Source organism: Gopherus evgoodei, chromosome 15 (assembly GCF_007399415.2).
Source record: "Gopherus evgoodei ecotype Sinaloan lineage chromosome 15, rGopEvg1_v1.p, whole genome shotgun sequence".
NCBI lineage: Eukaryota > Metazoa > Chordata > Testudines > Testudinidae > Gopherus > Gopherus evgoodei.
This window is the reverse complement of record NC_044336.1, coordinates 2386284-2406900: the sequence shown is the minus strand read 5'-3', so window position 1 is coordinate 2406900 and position 20617 is coordinate 2386284. Positions and strand designations below refer to the sequence as shown.

Genomic DNA, 20617 nt, shown 5'->3' with positions numbered 1-20617 from the left:
ACACTTCCATTGTTTGCAGTAGACTTTGCTATTTCGCTGGAACAAAGCCCTGGGGCTAGAGAAGTGCTTTTCACTTGTCTCATGATATTCCATTCAGGTTCGGCTGAATTATAAACTTTTGAAAAAGTTTGAAAGAATCTTTTATAATGGAAAGCCTTAGGCATCTTACACAGAAGGATGTTGCTATCAGCTCCCACTATAATAATAGCCCTGAAGAGTGTTCATGGTCATATTGGTACATGTGCTCTCTGGAGGAATCCATCTGACAGCACAAGCTACTGTGAGTGACATCTTCTTTTAGGATCTGTCACGGAGTCTGGCACTACTCCATATGAAGCCAGTCGGGACTCTGGGGGAGCATGTCTCCTCTCTCTGAGCATACTGTCTCTAGGGCAAGAAGCTTAGATAGCTTCAACCTTCCTGCATCTGACCTTGGAGCATTCAGCATCCTCTTCCACACCATGTGCTTCACACAGCGAGCCCACCCGGCCGGGGCTCCTGGGGAAGCCAGACAGCCCTGCACCTCCATTCCTCAGTCAAACGTGACTTTAAGCCAGTGTAAATGGAAGGTTTATTAGTTGACAGGTACACAGTGTAGAACAGAACTCGTTAGCACAGAAGTCAGTGACTTTCAGCCAAGTCCATCTTGGGGAGTCCCAGGCCAGAAGCCCTGGACTCCCCCTCTTCCAGTCCCCCCAAGCAGACTGCCAGCTTCGAGCGACCCGACCTCAGACACCCCTGTTGCTCCTCCTCCTTGTCTTGGTCTCGCTTCCCAGGCAAAAAGAGTTACCTGGCCATCACCTAGTTGCATCCCCCTCCCGCGTCTCAAGTTACAAAGGGCACCGGTCATAGCATACGTGCAAGCTGCCCCAGAGGTCTCAACCAAAGTCACACACTCCTATTCCCACCACTGACGTACTGGTGCAGCACACAGGGAAACTGAGGCACACACAGTATTCATGCAAAACAGTAAAACTCACATAGGCTCAACAGTAAGACTTACATACAACATAACAAGTGAAAATCCCCACTTTGTCACAGCATCCCAAGTGGTCAAATGTGCTGAGCTTGGTTTGTGGGTGGAACTTCATAGAGTGACAGTGTTTTTCAATCCCTAGTTATAATGTCAGAGATGCCACAGTACAAGAGGTGCAGCTGGGTCCCTGTCTCTTTCCAGCACTGCATTTACTGAGCTCAGCTGGAAGAACTGTTTTCAGCTCTGAGCTTCTGGTGGCTAGACCCTCACGTTTTGTTCCTAGAGCTGATCAAAAAAGGAATTTCTCTTCCGTGGGAAATTCCAACATTGCAGGAAGAAAAATGCTCAGAATCAGAATAAAACCCTCACATTTTGAAATTTCCTATGAACATTCAAAAAATATTGAATTCAGGTCCATCAAAACATTTTGTTGCAAAAGTATAGATATGCTTTGTTTTTATAGTGTTAAAATGTTTCATTTAAACATGTATATTATATTAAAATATGAAATATAATATGGATTGGAGACATAATACTACATATATTATGGAAATACAGTACTATAACATATAAAATATCCATATTAATATTAAAGTAAAAACAAAATGAGTCAAAATGATGATGCCAAATCAAAACATCTTGAAATTTTTGAATGTGACATTTCAACTTTTTCCCATAAAAAATTCATCAAAATCAACGTTCCCACAAAACATTCAGATGGAGCTGAATTTTTTGATGGAAAACTGTTCCATTGGAATTTTTGACCAGCCCTAACTATTGCAAGACTATGCATTCACACTCTCGTTCATTGTTCTAAACTCAAGGTTTAACTTAGGGAATAGCTTTGTCCAGGAATCATTGCGTTACTGTCTGTGGGAAAACCCCATGAAGAAAGGGTTTGGCTCAGACCATTCATGGTGCCTTTGCTGACAGAGTCAGAGAGGGGCATGACTTGGCCTCTTTCTCACTTAAAGCCTTAGAGGGAATTTGATCCTCAATCATGGAGAAAGCATTACCAAGCTGATCCAGCCCCCCTCCTTCCAATCAGGGGGGTTTGCAGCCTTCTTGGGTGTTTGGAAAATCCTCCATATCATCTCTCAGGCCAGGCTGGACAGGTTGAGGTTCCAACACCCAGGACACTTCCCCAGTGGTCTTCAAATTTCCACCCTGGGCAGATCTATGAACTGTCACAGAAGACCTTCTCTCTGCTGGTGAGTTCTTTCTTGCTGGGCCAGTTGCACCTCCTGCTGCCAGCCCATGAACTGTTCCAGCTCTGTCAGCAGCAAGGTTTGCAGTGGCTGCAGCACGGCAGTGGGGTCTGCTGCTATAGCTCCTAGGCAGGATCATGAGGTTGTTGCAGCAGTAGCAGGGATCTTCCATGAGCCCTCGTCCCCTTAACCACATGATCCAGAGATAAAGATACAAACTCTCATTTTCCCCCTTCTTTGGAGACATTACATGAAAATGCTAACACATTGTCATGACTGAGACATTTACCTCTTTCGCTCTCCATTTCAGATTGAACAGTCTCTAGAGCAGTGTTTCTCAAATGAGGCCACTAGGGTCTTTTCTTGTGGCCACAGCCTTCTAGGCAGTGATTGGAGGGGTGGGGGAAAACTGCGACCCTTCCCCTGGGACCACCAGGATAGGTTTGGCACTGCCTCCCTCTGGAGCCACGACACCGGAGGAGCAGACAGCCGGTGTGAGTTCCCCACTTCCCAGGGGCAGTGGGGCTCTGACTTTTGGCTGCAGCCTTGGGTTGGCAGGCAGCAGGCTCCAGGAAGGTTCCAACTGCGCGGCGCTGGGCTCTGGTCACAGGCTCTGGCCTCCCACCAGCAGGACCTGGCAGGGTCCATTCCCTGACCCATCCACCCCATCACCACTGGCCCCCACTGCCTCTCTACCTATCTCCTCATCCAAAACTTAATTTATCCCCCAGATTGCCAGGGCTGAGTAAGTCTTCTTTGAAAAGTGATATTTATATGTTTGTTAATATATCTTTTCACTGCCTCCCAGCTAGCTAAGAAGTCTGCTGTGAAAAGAGATATTAACAAATATACAAATATCATTTTTCACAGAAGCAGACTTACTAGCTAGCAAGTCTAAAACAAAAATGCAACCGAAAAAGCAAAAGAAACAAGACAAGAATGCCAAGTACCTTATCTGTGTTTCTAATCTGTTTAGGGCTAGTAAAGAATAGAGACAACTGTACATTATTTTTATTATTTAGTCTGCAAAAAAACCCTTAGATAAATAAATTACTATGATTTGGATGTGTATATGTTCATATTTATATGTTTTTCCTAAAGTTAACTAAGTATTTTAGGAGAAATTGTCATAGCGGCCACCAGCAAGAGTTGGTGGCCGTACTCAGGACACCAAAAATTTTGTTTTGAGAACCCCTGCTCTAGAGAAAGAAAAGGGCAAAAGATGAGATCTCATGCTGCCAGGTACCTGGGGATAATTCTGACTGTAATTTAATGTAACTGCGCTATGATTATTATGGAGTATGACAAAGTCAGGCTGGACAGCTGTAAGAGGGTAGGGGAAGGCAAGTGTGTTAGCCATAATGATAGAGGCCCTTTTCCCTATAAGCTGAGGAGGAGCTACCTCATGTCGACTAGGAACACCTGAATCCAATTAAGAGCTGCCTGAGATCTTTAAAAAGTCCTCCTCTGGTGAGGAGGCAGAAGGTGAGACAAGCTACTGCAAGGCTAGTGGTAGCCTGGAGAAAGGCTTTGCCTGGGGAAGCAGAGGAGAGGAGAGGAGAGGAGGGGTGGGGTGGGGAGGGATGGCTGCTCTCCTTATACAGGGGAGGCTACATAACTGACTGCCTCTCTAGGGGAAGGCCTGGCACCCCAGGCCAATAACAAGGCCACCTGCCCTCCGAGTTGGGGTTAGGAAAAGTATCACCTTCGTTTTTGTGTTGGCATTGGTTTGTTTGTTTGTTTGTTTGTTTGTTTGTTTGTTTGTTTGTTTGTTTGTTTGTTTGTTTGGCGGAGGAGCACGTCTGAGGCCTGCCCTGAGACCTCCCAGGAAAAGATTGGGAAATAACCCCCCAAGTGGGAAAATGAGCACCGTCCAGAGCGGGGATGACTTACTCCAGGCTCCCCCCCAAGGTAGAGGAGGTGCCTTGCTACAAGAGACTGACTGACAGTGTGACACAGATAGACCTTTCTATGGGGGCCACAATACAATCAGTCAGAATCCAGAATATCTTAGATTTAGTTTTTGCTTTACTTTATGTCTTTGTAAGTAGATGTACTTTGATTTGTAATTTCAATTATTACGAGAGCCTCAGCCTAACAGCTTGTTTTTCGCCAATTTGTCAAAAAATGCATATATGCCCTTCCTTGTATCTTGCATACCATTCTGTTGGGCACATTTCAAGGAACATTACAATGCACACATAACCACCCGAAATTCTGGAGTTCAGGCTGAGCAGATGTGTCACCAACCTCCTCCAGAAAACACTGACAAGAAACTCTTTTAAACTCTCAAACTTTTAAAATCATGGAAATTAAAACTTAAGGTTCCACTTTAAAAAATGTGAAGTATGGTTTGCAGTTGTTTTCTTTTTTAAGTCACCCAAACAAACAGAACTCTAACACAGTGGCATGATTGCATTTCTCTCTTCCCTTCTAGCTTTAAATTTGAAGAAGTCAGTACTGGAGTAAAGTTCATGAGTGGAGAACTGAATTCTTGGTATTGGTTTTAAAGCATACTTGTCTCTGATACTAAGTGTGATCCTTCAACATGACATTGGCCTCATTCTGTCTCAGTACCAGCATGCTCTGATCTTAGCCTTGGAGTTTATATATAAATGCTCAAGCTTAACTGGAAATGAATGGTTTTGTGTTGGAATGTCCTTGTTCTGTTTAAGTGTAGGGAGAGTAGGTGTGAATGGAGATGGCAAGAGTCAATGTTGTGGCGGCTGTTGGAAATGAATGTTATGGCCATGGAAATGGGGATAGGCAAATAAGAGTAATGGGTCAGGGTGGGACTCATGAGCAAGAGTATAGGCAGAGTCAGTCAGCTAATGGTGACCATCAGAAAGTTGAAGGGCAGAGGGAGTGCAGAGTGTCGGGTCAGGAGGGTGCATGGATCAGGGAAGCTCCATCCCCTGGTGTAACAAGGAACAAGGTTTATAACAGGGAGAGGGTTATGACACTTACCAAGGTCCGCAACAAGTTTCCCTAAAATCAAAAACAGAATATAGTGTAGGTTTATAAATAGCATATTACATAAAAAATCCCATAAGAGTTTGGATTAGGGCCTGCTCTTGTCCCATAAAAGTCAATTGAAAGATAATAATCCCAAATGGAAAACACCATTAACTTTAAGAACTTGAGGCTGTGGTTAAAACAAACAATAAAATAATGTTCCAGTGACAAAATTTACCAAAACACAAGTTTAAGATGTCAGAAAGGCTGAAAATTCACAGTTCTGGTTCTGAGGCTATGTCTACACTACACACCTTTTAGTGACATAGTGTGTCGCTACAGGCATGTCACTAAAAGGAGTGCAGTGTAGCCACTGTTTATTGTCAGGAGAGAGCTCTCCTGCCTTCAAAAAACTTCCATCCCCAACAAGCGGCAGTAGCTTTGTCGGCAAATATTTGTCGTTTGGAGGGGGAGGGTTTCACACCCTTGAACGACAAAAGTTTTGCTGATGAAAGTCTAGTTTATACAAAGCCTTAAGACTGACCTTTTCCAAGCCACTCTGCCCCGGCCACCATCTACATAAAAGTTATGTTATAAACCTAGTAGGAAGTGAGAACATCTTCATATCATTGACATCCCAGTCAGTGACAGAATGAAGGGTGACTGTAACATGCACTTGCTTACAGCCTATGCCTGTTCATGTGGGGCAAACTCCTGCAATCCTTGGGGCTCTCTGGGGTACACTGTAGGGTAGGAGGGGGGCAGGAAGTGCTTTGCATGTAATAACCACCGAGTTGAGCATTCATTCGTCAGATCCCCTAATAGCTGCCTGGAGGCACCAGCAAATTGTTCCAAAGATTGAGATTCCCCCCCACTGCAATTCCCATAGAAGATCCTTAACTCTCTCTGCCACATGTGCCGCTATGAGAGAAGAGGAGAGACTTGTTAGAAAGGGGGAGAGTCCAGTACAAATGCTGCACATTCTACAGAGCACAGGTTGGCTGGCAATGAACTGTATCAACAGGCTTCCATACAACCACTCCCATTGCCCTGTGTAACAGAGGGGCCTGCACTTGCCTGTCATAGCACTCCTCCCACCTGTGGTTAAAGTTCTCCTGTTCACTATGAATCTTAATAACTTTTTAAAACAAAATTGGAACCCAAACCCTGAATTATTTGTGCATTCTCCTCAACTGACTTGGGGAATAAAGGTCAGCTTGGCTGTATTGGACTAGTTCTGAGCTAGGCCCAACAGCATGAAAACAACCAAATCTCCTCAGTTACCCAGACTTCAGTCACAGCCATTTCAATACTCGTGTGGAGAACAGCCTCCTGTGACTGACTGGGAGCCAGCCCCTGAGAATGGCTATCCACGCTGAACTTGGTAGTACAGAAAAATACAGAATTGCTAGAAAGGACTACAGAATTGCTAGAATAGTGACAGAGATAGATTGGCATGTTGTCTGACAGTTCAGGAAGGGACCATCAGCAGCCCCATAGGATCGGGCACCATTGCTTGACCCTTATGCAGGGTAAAAGATTCTTTGAAAAAATGGGATACAGAAGAGGAAATGGGACTGACACTACCAGAGCTAGCTGGCAATTTGTGAGGCTCAGACACTGCAGTGATGAGCATCATGGGAAGTCCCATGAAGAAATGAATAGCTCCCTATGCAGAGTAGGGTTTGGGTGGTGACAGTTAATAATGCCAGGCTGCAGGAAGGGAAATGGAAATAATAATTGCAGGTGTTACTTTTAAAGTGGTCTCTATTTAGCTAATCATTGGTCCTCTGCCTTAAAGTTTGATGAGTTAAGAAAGGAGGTGGCAACCTTTGCAGACAGGCCTCAGAGAGGTAGGGGTTAGAACCCTAGCCTGGGACTTCAGTGACCATGGTTCAATTCCAGGGTCTACCACAGACCTTCTGTGTGAGTTAGTACAAGACATCAAGGGCTTGTCTTCACTTAAAAGATTTGCTGTTTTAACCCTGCTAGTGAAGAATATCTGGTTGTGCTCTCTGATCAGGGCTGTGAAGTGTATAAAACCAATCAGTGGCATATATGAGCCCAGAACTCTTATTCCCAAGTCCAGTGTAGCTTGTTTAGGCTAAGGGCATTTTGATGGGAAAGAGACTTTCTCACTGTACTGCGCAGGTGTTCTATTAGCACTCTGTATTTCTCAAGTGACGATCTAATCATTTCATATTGTAAATTACCGACATTGGCTTTGTCATTTGGTTTCATCCACACTAGACATTAGCAATGGGAATCAAGTGATATGTTTCATGTGGCTCCTAGGTCCTTCATTTATTTCCCAAGATATGGCCAAAAAGTAATGGAAGACTTCAGATTTCCTTCACAAATTACACCCAGGGTCTGTACAGAACTTCCAATTTATGGTACCAAGTATCAGGAGGTAGCCGTGTTAGTCTGTATCCACAAAAAGAATGAGGAGTCCGGTGGCACCTTAAAGACTAACAGGTTTATTTGGGCATAAGCTTTAGTGAGTAAAAAATCTGAAGAAGTGGGGTTTTTACCCACAAAAGCTTATGCCCAAATAAACCTGTTAGTCTTTAAGGTGCCACCAGACTCCTTGTCAATTTATGATAATCTGACTTTTCTTGGGAAATTTAGAGATGATGCAAAATGTGGCTTCAAATAAAAATGTAGCTGCATCTTTAACTATGGAGAAGCCACCTCCACTCTAGACTAATTTATATTTTAAAGGAAATCTCTGAGTACATTGTACTCTCCCCTTATAACTTTACCTTTTGCCTTGTGTTGCTTCCAGAAGAAGTAGCTGGCCATGAAAGTGAGCAAACCCAAAGCAATCAGGAGTATGTACACAGCCACATTCCAGGGGTAGGCCCCCAGGAAGAAAGAATCTGCAAGACAAAGTCTCATGAACTTGAAAACATTGATAGAACAGCTGTATCACTAGTAGGACTTTTGTGCTGACCATGTGCCACTGGTTGGAAGTAGAAATTATCAGGAATTTTTCAATTAAACTTTTTGTTTTTGTTTTGTTTTATCAGAAAACACCAATTCATCATAACCAAATATTTTACAGGAAAGGGTTCTTGGGTCCAAGATGGAATTTCTAGTCACAACCAGCGGAGCAAAACCCCTGAATAGCCACTAGCCCAGTGGCTAGGACACTCACAGGGGATATCCAGAGTAAAATTCCTGCTCTGCCTGATTTGGAGCAGGGATTTGACCCCCAATCCCAGGTAAGAGCCCTGACCAGCAGGCTATTGTGAAGTGGGGAGGGTCTCTCTTTCTTGTTTTAATGAAAACTTGCGAAATGTGTCAGTTTTTTCCCCATGGGGAAAAGGAAATGTTTTGAAAATTTGAAAATCTTAATAGGACAGCAGACTATTTCCCTCCCAGCTCCAGTTTGGAGAGCCCATTCTGGCTGCACAAAGGGGCCTTTTCTACACTACAGAATTTTTTCAAGGCTCCCTCTCCATTGTGAATGCCAATTCAACTCCAGGCATGTTAACAGTGTTAGCAACTGTTAGCAATAAAACACACTACTGAATACTCCCTACCAAAATTAGTCATGTTTCATTATACTCCAACTGCAGTTTGGAAGGCAGGTTCACGAAGTCTAACCTTCCCTAAATTCAACCCACGCTGTGTTTAATGAACAGCCTCAGAGCAGCTCTATGCACATGCACGTTGTAAATCCAATACTTAAATTAAATTAAACATATCACATTTTTGCTGAGTTGCTGATCTGTGTGGCTTTCATGGACACCAACCTGCGATGTAGACCATGGATTCTTTCCCTTGGTTGAGGTGGGAGTTGCTGACAGAGCAGGACAGATCCTGACTGGAAGTTTCTGTTACAATAATGGAAATTTGTGCTTCAAACAGGCCGTTATCATGTTGAGTTATTTTTTCTGTCAGGGATGGTAAGTGCTGCCCCCTCAAGTCTCTCCATTGCACCTGGGGCTCCGGGTACCATCCAGCAGATTCGCACACCATGTGGATCCCTCTGCTCTGGTAGTTGTCAATAGAGATGCGGGGAGTAGAGCCCAGACCTGGAGGGGAATGGAGTGACACATGTGAACCCTACACAAGCTACAGGGATCTCTTTAGCCTGGAAGGCAAGCGTTTAATCCTTCAGGAGAAGAGAGAAGTGGATCGTTGTCCCTTCTGCAGAGATTATGCATAAATGCAGGAGCTTTTCACTGTGTCACTGCTGAGCTCTGGTTATAAGAAGTGTTTCACTATTGCCTGAGCCCTAAAGCTGGAAGCCCATTTCAGCATGAACAGCATATTTCAGATCAAGAATAAAATGATAGACTGTATCATTGAACAGAGAGAGCAGTCCAACTAAACTGGCTGTAAGCTCCAGGAAATAATTCCAGGGGCAGGAAGCTGAAGACAGACAAAATATGGTGCAAATTTTTCAAAGTGTGTGTACTTAATCACTGGAACAAGGGACATGGTGGATTCTCCATTTCCTGTAGTCCTTAAATCAGAATTGTAAGCCTCTTCCTAAAATAAATTTAAGAATTGCTCTCTCTCACCCATAAATTACTGGGCTGGATGCAGGAATCACTACGTGAAATTCTCTGGCCTGTGTCAGACAGAATGTCAGATTAGATGATCATAGAAGTCCCTTCTGGCCCTAACATCTATGACTCTATGGAATGTATGAGGGGCTGAGGATTAGAAACCACAAGTGCCAAGCTGCAGTAGCAGGTGAGCAGTTATTCCACAGCCCTACTACAAAGTAAGGGAGAGGAGCACATGTGGCCTGCTGCCTCCTGCCAGCTCTCTCTCACACACACATTTGCGGACAGTGGATCTGTTGTGTGTCAACATATGGGCTGTAGTAGAAAGAGAGAGTCTGAGACGCACCTTGTATCAGAGGCCTGAACTAAAGTAGTGGGCAAGCTTTGCTGATCTAAAGCAAAGTTAGCGAAAGTCAGGCTGTGAGCAGAAGGCAGGCCCTGCTATAAAACACACCTGCTTCTAAGTTTACAGAATCTGGCAAGAACAGGGATGATATTGGAGAAACACAGATATTCCTAAGAAGTGCTAGGCACAGGACACTCACACAAACACATTCCAGAAGGGTGGTACCACAACACCCCATATCAAGCATAGTATGAACAAACCCTGGGGTTGCCAACTTTCTACTCACACGAACCTGAACACCCTTGGCTTGCCCCCTGCCCCACCACTCCTCTGAGTCCCTGCCCATACCCCGCCCGTTCTCTGAGGCTCTGCCCCTGCTCAATCCACACCCCCCCCCCGTCACTTGCTCTCCCCACCCTCACTAACTCATTTTCACCGGGCTGGCTCAGGGGGGTTGGGGTGTGGGAGGGGGTGAGGGCTCTGGCTTGGGGTGTGGGTTCTGGGGTGGGACCAGGGATGAGGGTTTTGTGGTTCAGGAGGGGGCTCTGGGCTGGGGGGTGAAGCTGACGGGTTCAGAGTATGGGAGGGGACTCTGGGCTAAGGTAGGAGGTTGGGGTGTGGGAGGGGGTATGGGCTCTGGGCTAGGGGTGCAGGTTCTGGGCCAGTAATGAGGGTGTAGCAGGGTGGACACCCGTTCCTTCCCTAAAAGGCTTAATACAGCCCTAGGAAAGGGCTGTGGGAGGAGAAGGCAGTCATGGGCTGATTGGGGGAAGCAGGCAGAGCTGCAGTCACACCCCAAACAGAGCACAGCTGGCCCCTATAAGAGGCTGCAAGCCAGGAGCCCAGAGAGTCTATTTCTGCTTTTAGAGAGAGAGAGGGGCCTGGTTGCTGGGAAGCTCAGGGTACCTAGAGTAAGACAGGGCTGGGGAAAGGCCAAAGGGGCTGGGGAGCTCCAGGCTAGCAACTCCTCAGGCTGCAGGGCCTTGTCCAAGGCCCCATAGAGCAGTGGTTCCCAACCTTTTCGTCTGGCAGGTGCCAGACGAAGGACTGTGGTGGCAGTCGAGCATCCGCCAAAATGCCACTCAATTTCTGCAGCATTTCAGTGGTGACGCCTCTCAATGACGTCGCTTGTCAGCAGCAAGTGGCGTCATCGAGAGGCGTCGCCGCTGAAATGCCGCAGAAATTCAGCGGCGACACCACTCGATGGTGCCGCTTGTTGGCGGCAAGCAGCATCATCGAGAGGCGTCGCCACTGAAATGCCACTGAAATTCAGCGGCATTTCAGCAGATGCTTGACCGCTGGCCAGGGTGCGGGCACCGCATTGGAGACCCCTGCCATAGAGGTACCGAGTTGCAGAGAAAGGCAGCAGGTCCAAATCCTCCTTCTCTAGTGATGAGTGGCTTATATCGCAGTCTGCCCCAGGGAACGGGGGCTAGTTGGTGACTGGCAGTAGCCTTACACTGAGGCGAGGTGGGGATTGGGGATGGGAGTTCCCCTGGGAGGGAAGACCCTGTGACTGAGGGTTACTACCAGAGGGGCAGCACCTCAGAGAAAGGGAAACAAGGGTCCTGGGAGTGACACAGCTGTAAGACAGATCACCGACCTGAAGAGGGCGCTCTGATGGCTGGAGAGCTAATTCCTGAGACAATCAGCAGGAGGCATCGCAGGGGTGAGTCCCACATTGTTACAGAGGGGTTCAGGTTGCGGGAAGGGGCTCCAGGCTGGGGCAGGAGGGGTGGGGAGGGTGAGGGCTCCAGCTGGGGATGCAGGCTCTGGTGTGGAGCCAGGGTTGAGGCAGGGGGTTGGGGTGTAGGGGGGTGAGGACTCTGGCTGAATGTGCAGATTCTGGGGTGGGGCTGGGGACGAGGGCTTTTGAGCTTTCATGAGTGAATACCCACTTCGTCGGATGCATGTAGTGGAAATTTCTATAAGGTGCCACAGGACTCTTTGCTGCTTTTACAGATCCAGACTAACACGACTACCCCTTTGATTCTTGACACCATGCAAGGCACTGCATTTAGCCGAATGGAGTGGAAATCCATCCCCTGGAAATTTCCACTACATGCATCCGACAAAGTGGGTATTCACCCACGAAAGCTCATGCTCCAATATGTCTGTTAGTCTACAAGGTGCCACAGGACTCTTTACTGCTTTTACAGATCCAGACTAACACGGCTACCCCTCTGATACTTGTCATACGTGATCGCAGAGATATCTCCTTTGCAGTGACAGATAGATTCAGAGGGACTGATCCTTAGGGAAGGGTTGGAATGACTGTCACTAAGAGCCTTTGCATAAATGGAGTGGTGACCTTTGGTAAGCATATTAGCATGCATAGAAGTTCTTCTATTGTTGTTAATATGTTTTTTCTGTAATGCTTTTACCTTAGTGTGATGCATGGCTAGAAAGAGTAAAACATCCTGCAAAATAAATAACCCTCAAAAGATGTATTGAGATAACGTTTGTGTTTTTGTGTATTTACATATGTATGAGCACCACAATATAATCAACAGTCCCTGTCTATGCTGTTCTCTGATATCATTTAAATGAATTGTAAACACGGGCTATCCCGGTATTCATCTCTCTTTGAAATGTACTGTGAATGGTGGAGGAAAAGGCAAATGGCCTTATGTTAATTCTTATAGCTAAGTACCAGTGATGGACCTCCTTCAAAGTCATCCTAATTCCCTTTTGTTCCCGAAAGAAATCTCAGCTTGTCAAAGAGGACATGAAATTGTATAAAGGATCCTTAAGCCCTGATTCTGTCATCTCAGATCTGCTTAGACTTCATCAGGGGAAGTTTGAGTCGCAAGGCTGAGGTCCCAGTTATGCTGATATGCCCTGAATATGAGATTTGGACATTGGACTATGACGTATGAACTGAATTCTAAAGGAACTCTGCAACTACAAAGCTCACCATCTCTGCTATGAATCTGCACCTCAATGAATTGAACTCATGTCTGTACGTATATTGATCTTTTAACCATATTCTCTCTCTCTTGTTTTTTAATAAATTTCAGTTTAGTTAATAAGAATTGGCTGTAGCGTATATTTGGGTAAGATCTGAAACATTCATTAACCTGGGAGGTAATGTGTCCAATCCTTTGGGATTGGTAGAACCTTTTCTTCTAGATTACGAAACAAGATTTACAGAAATTTTCATCATATTTGACATGGGTACCTGGATGGAGGCTTGAGGCTGGATCACTTTAAGGGAACTGTGTTATTGACTTCTGAGTAACCAGTAAGGCAATAAAGAAGCTGTTTATGCTGGCTTGGTAAATTTAAGTATGGAAATATTCACCAGCGTTATGGGGATTGTCTTCCCCATTCTTTGCAGTTCACCCTAATTGAGTGACCACAGTTGGCTCCCCACTGGGACCCCGGTCACATTTAGTAATAAACTAGGCTTGAATAGGAAGTGTTGTGTGGTAGCTTATAACTGTAGCAATTACACTGGGTACCATCACTAAGGGGAGAAGTGAAGCAGGCCTGCTTCAGCAGACTGAGAAATACACTGTGAAGGCAGGCATGTTCAGCCTGGAAATACTCTGGTCAGGAAGGAGAGCCACACAGGTTTCAACTCAAGAAAGGCAATGGCTGGGGAACCGGAAGCTTGATTGTGAGTGCCCTTATGTGACCACTAAGGGGAAATACAGGTGCAATTGCCCTGAACTGTAACAAGACTGAGGTACAGTTTGATCATGAGCCAATGAAGTTGGTATTCTCCAAACCCGTTGTAAAAGGAGCCGCAAATCTATACCATGTGCTACTTCAGTTACAGAATTATGATCTAAAAGTCACACATACATCTTGTAAAGAAATGTTAATGCCAGCCAAACTGTCAAGCGCTGCAGTGGAACGCACTACAGACCCAAATGATGAAATCACTGATGAAAAGGTCATCTATGCAGTTGAGGCCACCTTTACACTCGGCACATATTTGTTAAACAAACTGAAGGATGACACACAGGAATACCCTGTATTGCAAGCCTTACACAATACAGTACACGAAGGCTGGCCACATAGAAGAAAAGTGAATGACAGAGTGCAGCCATACTGGGCTGTGCAAAGCACTATTTCATTACAACAAGATTTATTAATGGCTGGTGACAATATCGTTATTGCTAACCATACAAGGTAGGAAATACTTGCATGAGTCTCACCCAGGCATTCAGAGAGCTAAAGCAAGATCAAGGTAGATAATGTACTGGCCTGGTACATCCCAATACATAGAATAACTTATACAAGGATGCAGGGTGTATCAGGAATGTAGGTGAGTAACCAAAAAGAACTACTATGGTCTTATAAGATTCCTGATATCCCATGATAAAAGATATCTGCAAACAGTTTTTACTTTGGCAAACACTCATATCTACTCCTAGAGGGCTACTTTTTCAAATTTCTAGAAGTTTTGCATTGGTCAGAAAAATCAGCACATTCCGTTATTGCTAAACTGACAGCTGTATTTTCAAGACATGGAATCTGAAAAAAGTTAGCGATTGACAAAATTCTGTTTCCAAGCATAGAAATGCATAACTTGGAGATCTTGGGGTGTGAAACACACTCACTCAGTCCTGGATAGCAACAATCTAATGGAATAACTGAGAGAACCATTCAGATGATAAAATCAATGTTTCACAAAATGGCTGCTTTGGATAGAGATTCCTACTTAGTTTTTCTGACGTGTGAAACACCCACTGAGAGGTATGGAATACTGTCTCGCAAGGTTGCTGAAAGGAAAGATGTTAAGAACAACTCTTCCATCTTCATATACATTGCTACAACCCAAAATACTGCAGAGTGCTCACACCAGATTAAAACAGCTACAAGAATGACAGAAGAAATACTATGATTGGACAGCTAAGCCTCTATCTGTGTTCCATCACTGAGATCTACATGCATGGAAACAACACAAGGTTTGGTCACCAGCATGGGAAATAACTACAGGAGCTATAGTCATATTACATTGAAACACCTACAGGAAAAAGGGACAGATGTTTTTAAGGCCCAGCTTGACAAAGCCCTAGCTGGGATGATTTAGTTGGTGTTGGTACTGGTTTGAGCAGAGGGTTTGTCTAGATGACCTCCTGAGGTCTCTTCCAGCCATAATATTCTATGATTCTATGTAATAGAAGGCACCTAAGACTTGGCCGTACAATGCCAACAACAAATATGCAACAGATACCTAAATCAGAAGAACCAATGAGCAGCATGCAGATCAGAATTGACACCACATCTTCTGAGACACAGATTGCATCAGAACCATCAAAAAATAAATTCACAAGAAATGGATTGCAGGTGCTCACACCAGTATGATACCAGGACTTGTATGACAATTGTCTACAGAGACAACATGCAGAAGCAGATTGAGCAAATGGTAAAGATTGAGTGCCAGCAGGTTAAGTGTTAACAATCTCAGACCCACGCAGGTGAAGTTGACCTAGCTACTGTTGCTTGGGAAGGTGGATTATCTACAGCAATGGAAAAACCCTTCCATCACTTTAGTCTGTGTCTGCACTATGGGGTTACAGCGGTGTAGCTAGAGTGCCGTGGCTGTGCCACTGTAGCCCCCATAGTGTAGGAAAGCTGTAAGTCACATTCTGTCAGCCTTGTTGTGAAGAAGCACCATGAGCTGCTTGGCAGATCTGCCTGGGAGGCTCATGGTGTATTTATTGCCTCACTGAATATTATCTCACTCTGTGTTGAGCAGTGGAAGCGGAGATCAAAAGGGTGAAATCCAACAAGCTTTATTAAGACAACAATCAATTGACTTCAGAAACTGTTGCTGCAGCAACGCCTGGTCCCAACATGACATGCACACACTGTGACATTCTATACCTTGGGGGAGCGTGCTGTAACCCCCATATTCCTCATTTTCATATAATTATGATCTTACATATAAAGTGTGCCTTGTAAGGTATCAGGGAAAAGGTTATGATCTGCTGAAAGTCATTTCTCAATCCAAATATGTATATCATCAATGCATATGAAGTTATGAGAATTGTGTAGCATGGTTGTCACTAAAACATGCTGTAAGTTAGGGGATTCAGCCAGTATTAACTCCCCAGAGGCAACAGCAAGGAAATCAACCAAAACCCGAGCCGTATCAAACAACCCATCAACAGCCATTGTCCAGCAAGGGAGTTACAATGCAATGACTCACCTGCATGAGGCCACACCAGGGGAATTAGCCTGCGAAGTCAGGGAGTCCAATAAGCAGTTTATATTTTTCTTTTTTTCTTTTCTAGCTTTCTGGTAACGAAATAGTTAGGCTAGCGTAGGGCAGCCTGTGCATGAGGTTGAGGTCAGGCACCAAAACTCTAGAGACACCAGTCTTCCCAAAGTGGCACGCCGCAGAGAAGACAGACCCAGATCAAGCCCAGACATCCAGCTCCATGACAGAAATGCAGGGAGGGGATGGGGGACCGGAGACTTCCTAGGGGGAAGGGTCAGCCCTCCCCAGTCCCAGATCCCGGTGCCAAGCTGGAGGGATGCCCTTAACCCAGACCGAGTTCTAATTGAGGAAGACAGGAATTTCTTCCTAGAGATGAAGTGCTTGGAAGCGGAGGTGGAAGAGAGGAGAAGCGCTTGGAAATGAAGCGCTTGGAGGCAGAAGCAGAGGCAAAGTGCTTGGAAATGGAGATGAAGCACTTAGAGCTGGAAAAGGCTAAGCTGAACCAACCTTAACAGTCCTTCTCCAGGTACTGCTCCCCATTCTAAGAAATTCCCCACATACAAGGTAGGCGTTGATATAGAGGGCTTCTTAGAAAATTTTGAAAGGGCCTGCCTTGGGTACAACACCCCGACAGACCAGTATATGGTGGAGCTGAGGCCACAACTCAGTGGACTCTTAGCAGAGGTGGCAGCTGAAATGCCTAAAGAACACATGACCGAGTATGAACTTGTTAAACAAAAGGCCAGAATTAGAAAGGGGCTAACACCCAAGCATGCCTATCGGCGGTTCAGAACCCTAAGACGGAAACCAGACATGGCATTTTCCCGACATGCCTACCACATTGTAAAAAATTGGGATGCCTGGATATCAGGAGCAAGTGTTAATTCTCTGGAAGATCCGTCTCTCCTAAAACAAATGGAGCAGCTCTTAGAGAGTGTTCCTGAGGAAATAAAAAAGTACGTCCTAGATGAGAAGCCCCAAACTGTAATCGAGACAGGGGAGATCTTAAACAAATGTGTGGAGGTGCCGGAGAAGTAGAAAGCTAGTAGCAGTTGGAGAGGATACCAGAAGGGGCAACCCGAGACGACACCCCACCATCGAGGTCATCCCAACGCAAGTCCCTCCACACAGCCAGGGAAACCCCAGATGCCCTCTCGTCCCATTACCCCACTCTCCAATCACCCACCTCGCCCCAGCTCACAGTCAGTTGGGAGATGCTTTAAATGTAATGAGCTGGGGCATGTGAAGGCCAAGTGCCCAAGAGCACCAGCCAACTGCAACTCATCACCCTTGAGTCCCATTGACAGCCTTCAGGCCCAGATGCCTCACAAATATCCCCAGAGCAAAGGGAAACTGTGAGTGTGGGTGGGAGGAAGATTACTGCATGAAGAGACACTGGCGCACAAGTGTCAGTGATCCACCAGTCCTTGGTGGACCCCAAATTCATTGACCCAGAGGCCCGAGTGACAGTGCAACCCTTTAAGGCCAACTCTTTTAACTTGCCTATAGCCAAATTGCCTGTCCAGTACAAGGTTGCCTGTCCAGTACATATGGACTTTTGTAGTCTATGATGATTATCCCATTCCCATGCTGCTGGGAGAAGACTTTAGCCAACCATGTAGTCTAACAAAAACGATGGGGATGATCACCCGTAGCCAGGCTAAACAGGCCTCCAGACCTAACTCCACTCCTGAGCCTCCTACAGGAAGCCAGCCAGAGGTGGTGGAACCAAGCCCCAAACCAGAGTCTATAGCAGCAGTTGTAGATCCAGTTCCTGGAACCCAGCCAGAACTATCCCAAGGATCAGAACTGGCAGAGCAGTCAGCACCAGATCCCGTGCTTGCAACTCCACCAGAGTCAAACGAGCCAGCACCAAAGGGCACCACAGAGCCTGCACTTGCAGCAGCAGTTAAACCGGCACAAGAGGCTCCACTGGAGCCTGAAATACCACCTAGTACACCAGCAACCAGAAAAGGGCAACTAAAATGATTAGGGGTTTGGAGAGGGTCCCATACGAGGAAAGATTAAACAGGCTAGGCCTCTTCAGCTTGGAAAAGAGGAGACTAACGGGGGATATGATAGAGGTATATAAAATCATGAGTGATGTGGAGGAAGTGGATAAGGAAAAGTTATTTACTTATTCCCATAATACAAGAACTAGAGGTCACCAAATGGAATTAATAGGCAGCAGGTTTAAAACAAATAGAAGGAAGTTCTTCTTCACACAGCGCACAGCCAACTTGTGGAACTCCTTACCTGAGGAGGTTGTGAAGGCTGAGACTATAACATTGTTTAAAAGGGAACTGGATACATTCATGGTGGTGAAGTCCATAAATGGCTATTAGCCAGGAACGGTAAAGAATGGTGTCTCTAGCCTCTGTTCATCAGAAGATGGAGATGGATGGCAGGAGAGAGATCACTTGATCATTGCCTGTTAGCTTCACTCCCTCTGGAGCACCTGGCATTGGCCACTGTTGGTAGACAGATACTGGGCTAGATGGACCTTTGGCCTGACCCGGTACGGCCGTTCTTATGTTCTTATAGCAGAGAGCAGTTCACAGTTAATGGAAACAACTCCATCACCTGCATCGCTTCCAGTGGGACCAAGCCCAAGTCCACAACCCAGCGAGGAACTAATGTCTCCAGCATCAAGGGAGCAGTTCCAGGCAGAGCAGCAAGTGGATGAGAGACTCAAGGGAACTTGGATGGCAGCACGGATTGACCCACTGCCTCTCAGCTCTTCTAACAGTTCCAGGTTTGTTATAGAAGGAGGACTCTTATACAAGGAGACTCTTTCTGGTGGTCACAAGGAGGACTGGCATCCTCAGAGACAGTTGGTAGTTCCAACTAAGTATGGGGAAAGCTCTTGAGCTTAGCCCATGATCACCCTAGTGGCCATGCTGGGGTGAACAGGATCAAGGAACATTTGGGGAAGTCATTCCACTGAGAAGTAATGGGCAAGGACATTTTTACCTATGTCTGGTCTTGGGAGTTGTGCCAGAGGGTGGGAAAATTCCAAGATCAAGTCAAGGCACCTCTCCCCATAACTAAGGTTCCATTTAAGTGAGTAGCTGAGAATATTCTGGGTCCTTTCCCTAAGAAGACACCCAGAGGAAAGCTGTACATACTGACTTTCATGGATTTTGCTACCCGATGGCCAGAAGCAGTAGCTCTAAGCAACACCAGGGCTAAAAGTGTAAGCCAGGCATTTGCAGACATTTTTGCCAGGGTAAATTGGCCCTCTGACATCCTTACAGATTCAGGAACTAACTTCCTGGCAGGTACCATGAAACGTCTTTGGGAAGCTCATGGGCTGAACCACTTGGTGGCCACACCTTACCACCATCAAACGAATGGCCTAGTGGAGAAGTTTAATGGACTTTGGGGGCCATGATACATAAATTTGTGAATGAACACTCCAATTATTAGGAGTTAGTGTTGCAGCAGTTGCTCTTTGCCTACAGGGCTGTACCACATCCCAATCTGAACTCGTTTATGACCATGAAGTTAAGGGGCCATTACAGTTGGTGAAGCAGCAGTGGGAGGGGGTTACATCTTCTCCAGGAACTAACATTTTGGACTTTATAACCAAGCTGTAATACACCCTCAAAGACTCTCTAGCCCTTGCTCGAGAAAACCTACAAAATGCTCAACAAGAGCAAAAGACTTGGTATGATAAACATGCCAGAGAGTGTTCCTTCAAAGTAAGTGACCAAGTCATGGTACTGAAAGCGCTCCAGGCCAATAAAATGGAAGCATCGTGGGAGGGTCCATTTATGGTCCAAGAACATCTGGGAGCTGTTAATTACATCATAGCATTCCCAGACCCTACCCTAAAACCTAAAGTATACCATGTTAATTCTCTAAAGCCCTTTTATTCCTGAGAAATCAAGATTCTCCAGTTTACTGCCCAGGAGAGAGACAACACTAAGTGGCCTGAAGGAGTATACTTTGAAGAAAAAAGCAACTGTGAGGTGAAAGAGGTGAGTCTTTCCATGACCCTTGGGTGTAAGCAGCGACAGCAAATCCAGGAGCTGTGTACCAGCTTTGCGCCAATGTTTTCAGTGACCCCAGCATGGACAGAACGGGTGTACCATTCCATTGACACAGGTGATGCTCGCCCAATTAGAGCCCAACCGTACTGGATGTCTCCTCAAGCCAAAAGCGCAATAGAAAGGGAGATCAAGGACATGTTACAGATGGGTGTAATCCGCCCCTCTGAGAGTGCAATGGGCTTCTCCAGTGGTTCTGGTTCCCAAATCAGACGGAGAAATTCGCTTTTGTGCAGACTACCATAAGCTAAATGCTCTAACTTGCCCAGAAAACTATCCAATGTTATGCACAGATGAACTACTGGAGAAACTGGGACATGCCCACTTCATCTCCACCTTAGACTTAACTAAGGGGTACTGGTAAGTGCTGTTAGATGAC

General features: G+C 45.7%; 1 protein-coding gene across 9 annotated transcripts in view; it reads right to left on the bottom strand.

The window, feature by feature from the left end:
• Positions 1-20617, bottom strand: part of LOC115635673 (butyrophilin subfamily 1 member A1-like) — a 67455-nt gene that overhangs the window by 12158 nt on the left and 34680 nt on the right. For 8 of the 9 annotated variants that reach the window (XM_030534771.1, XM_030534776.1, XM_030534777.1 and 5 more), the window contains 3 exons: positions 8901-9182; positions 7905-8021; positions 5152-5172 (listed from right to left, as the gene is read on the bottom strand). In XM_030534771.1, coding sequence (XP_030390631.1) covers positions 5152-5172; positions 7905-8021; positions 8901-9182 — 420 coding nt within the window. The remainder of the gene's footprint in view (positions 1-5151; positions 5173-7904; positions 8022-8900; positions 9183-20617) is intronic. The other variant, XM_030534775.1, reaches the window with a different exon arrangement.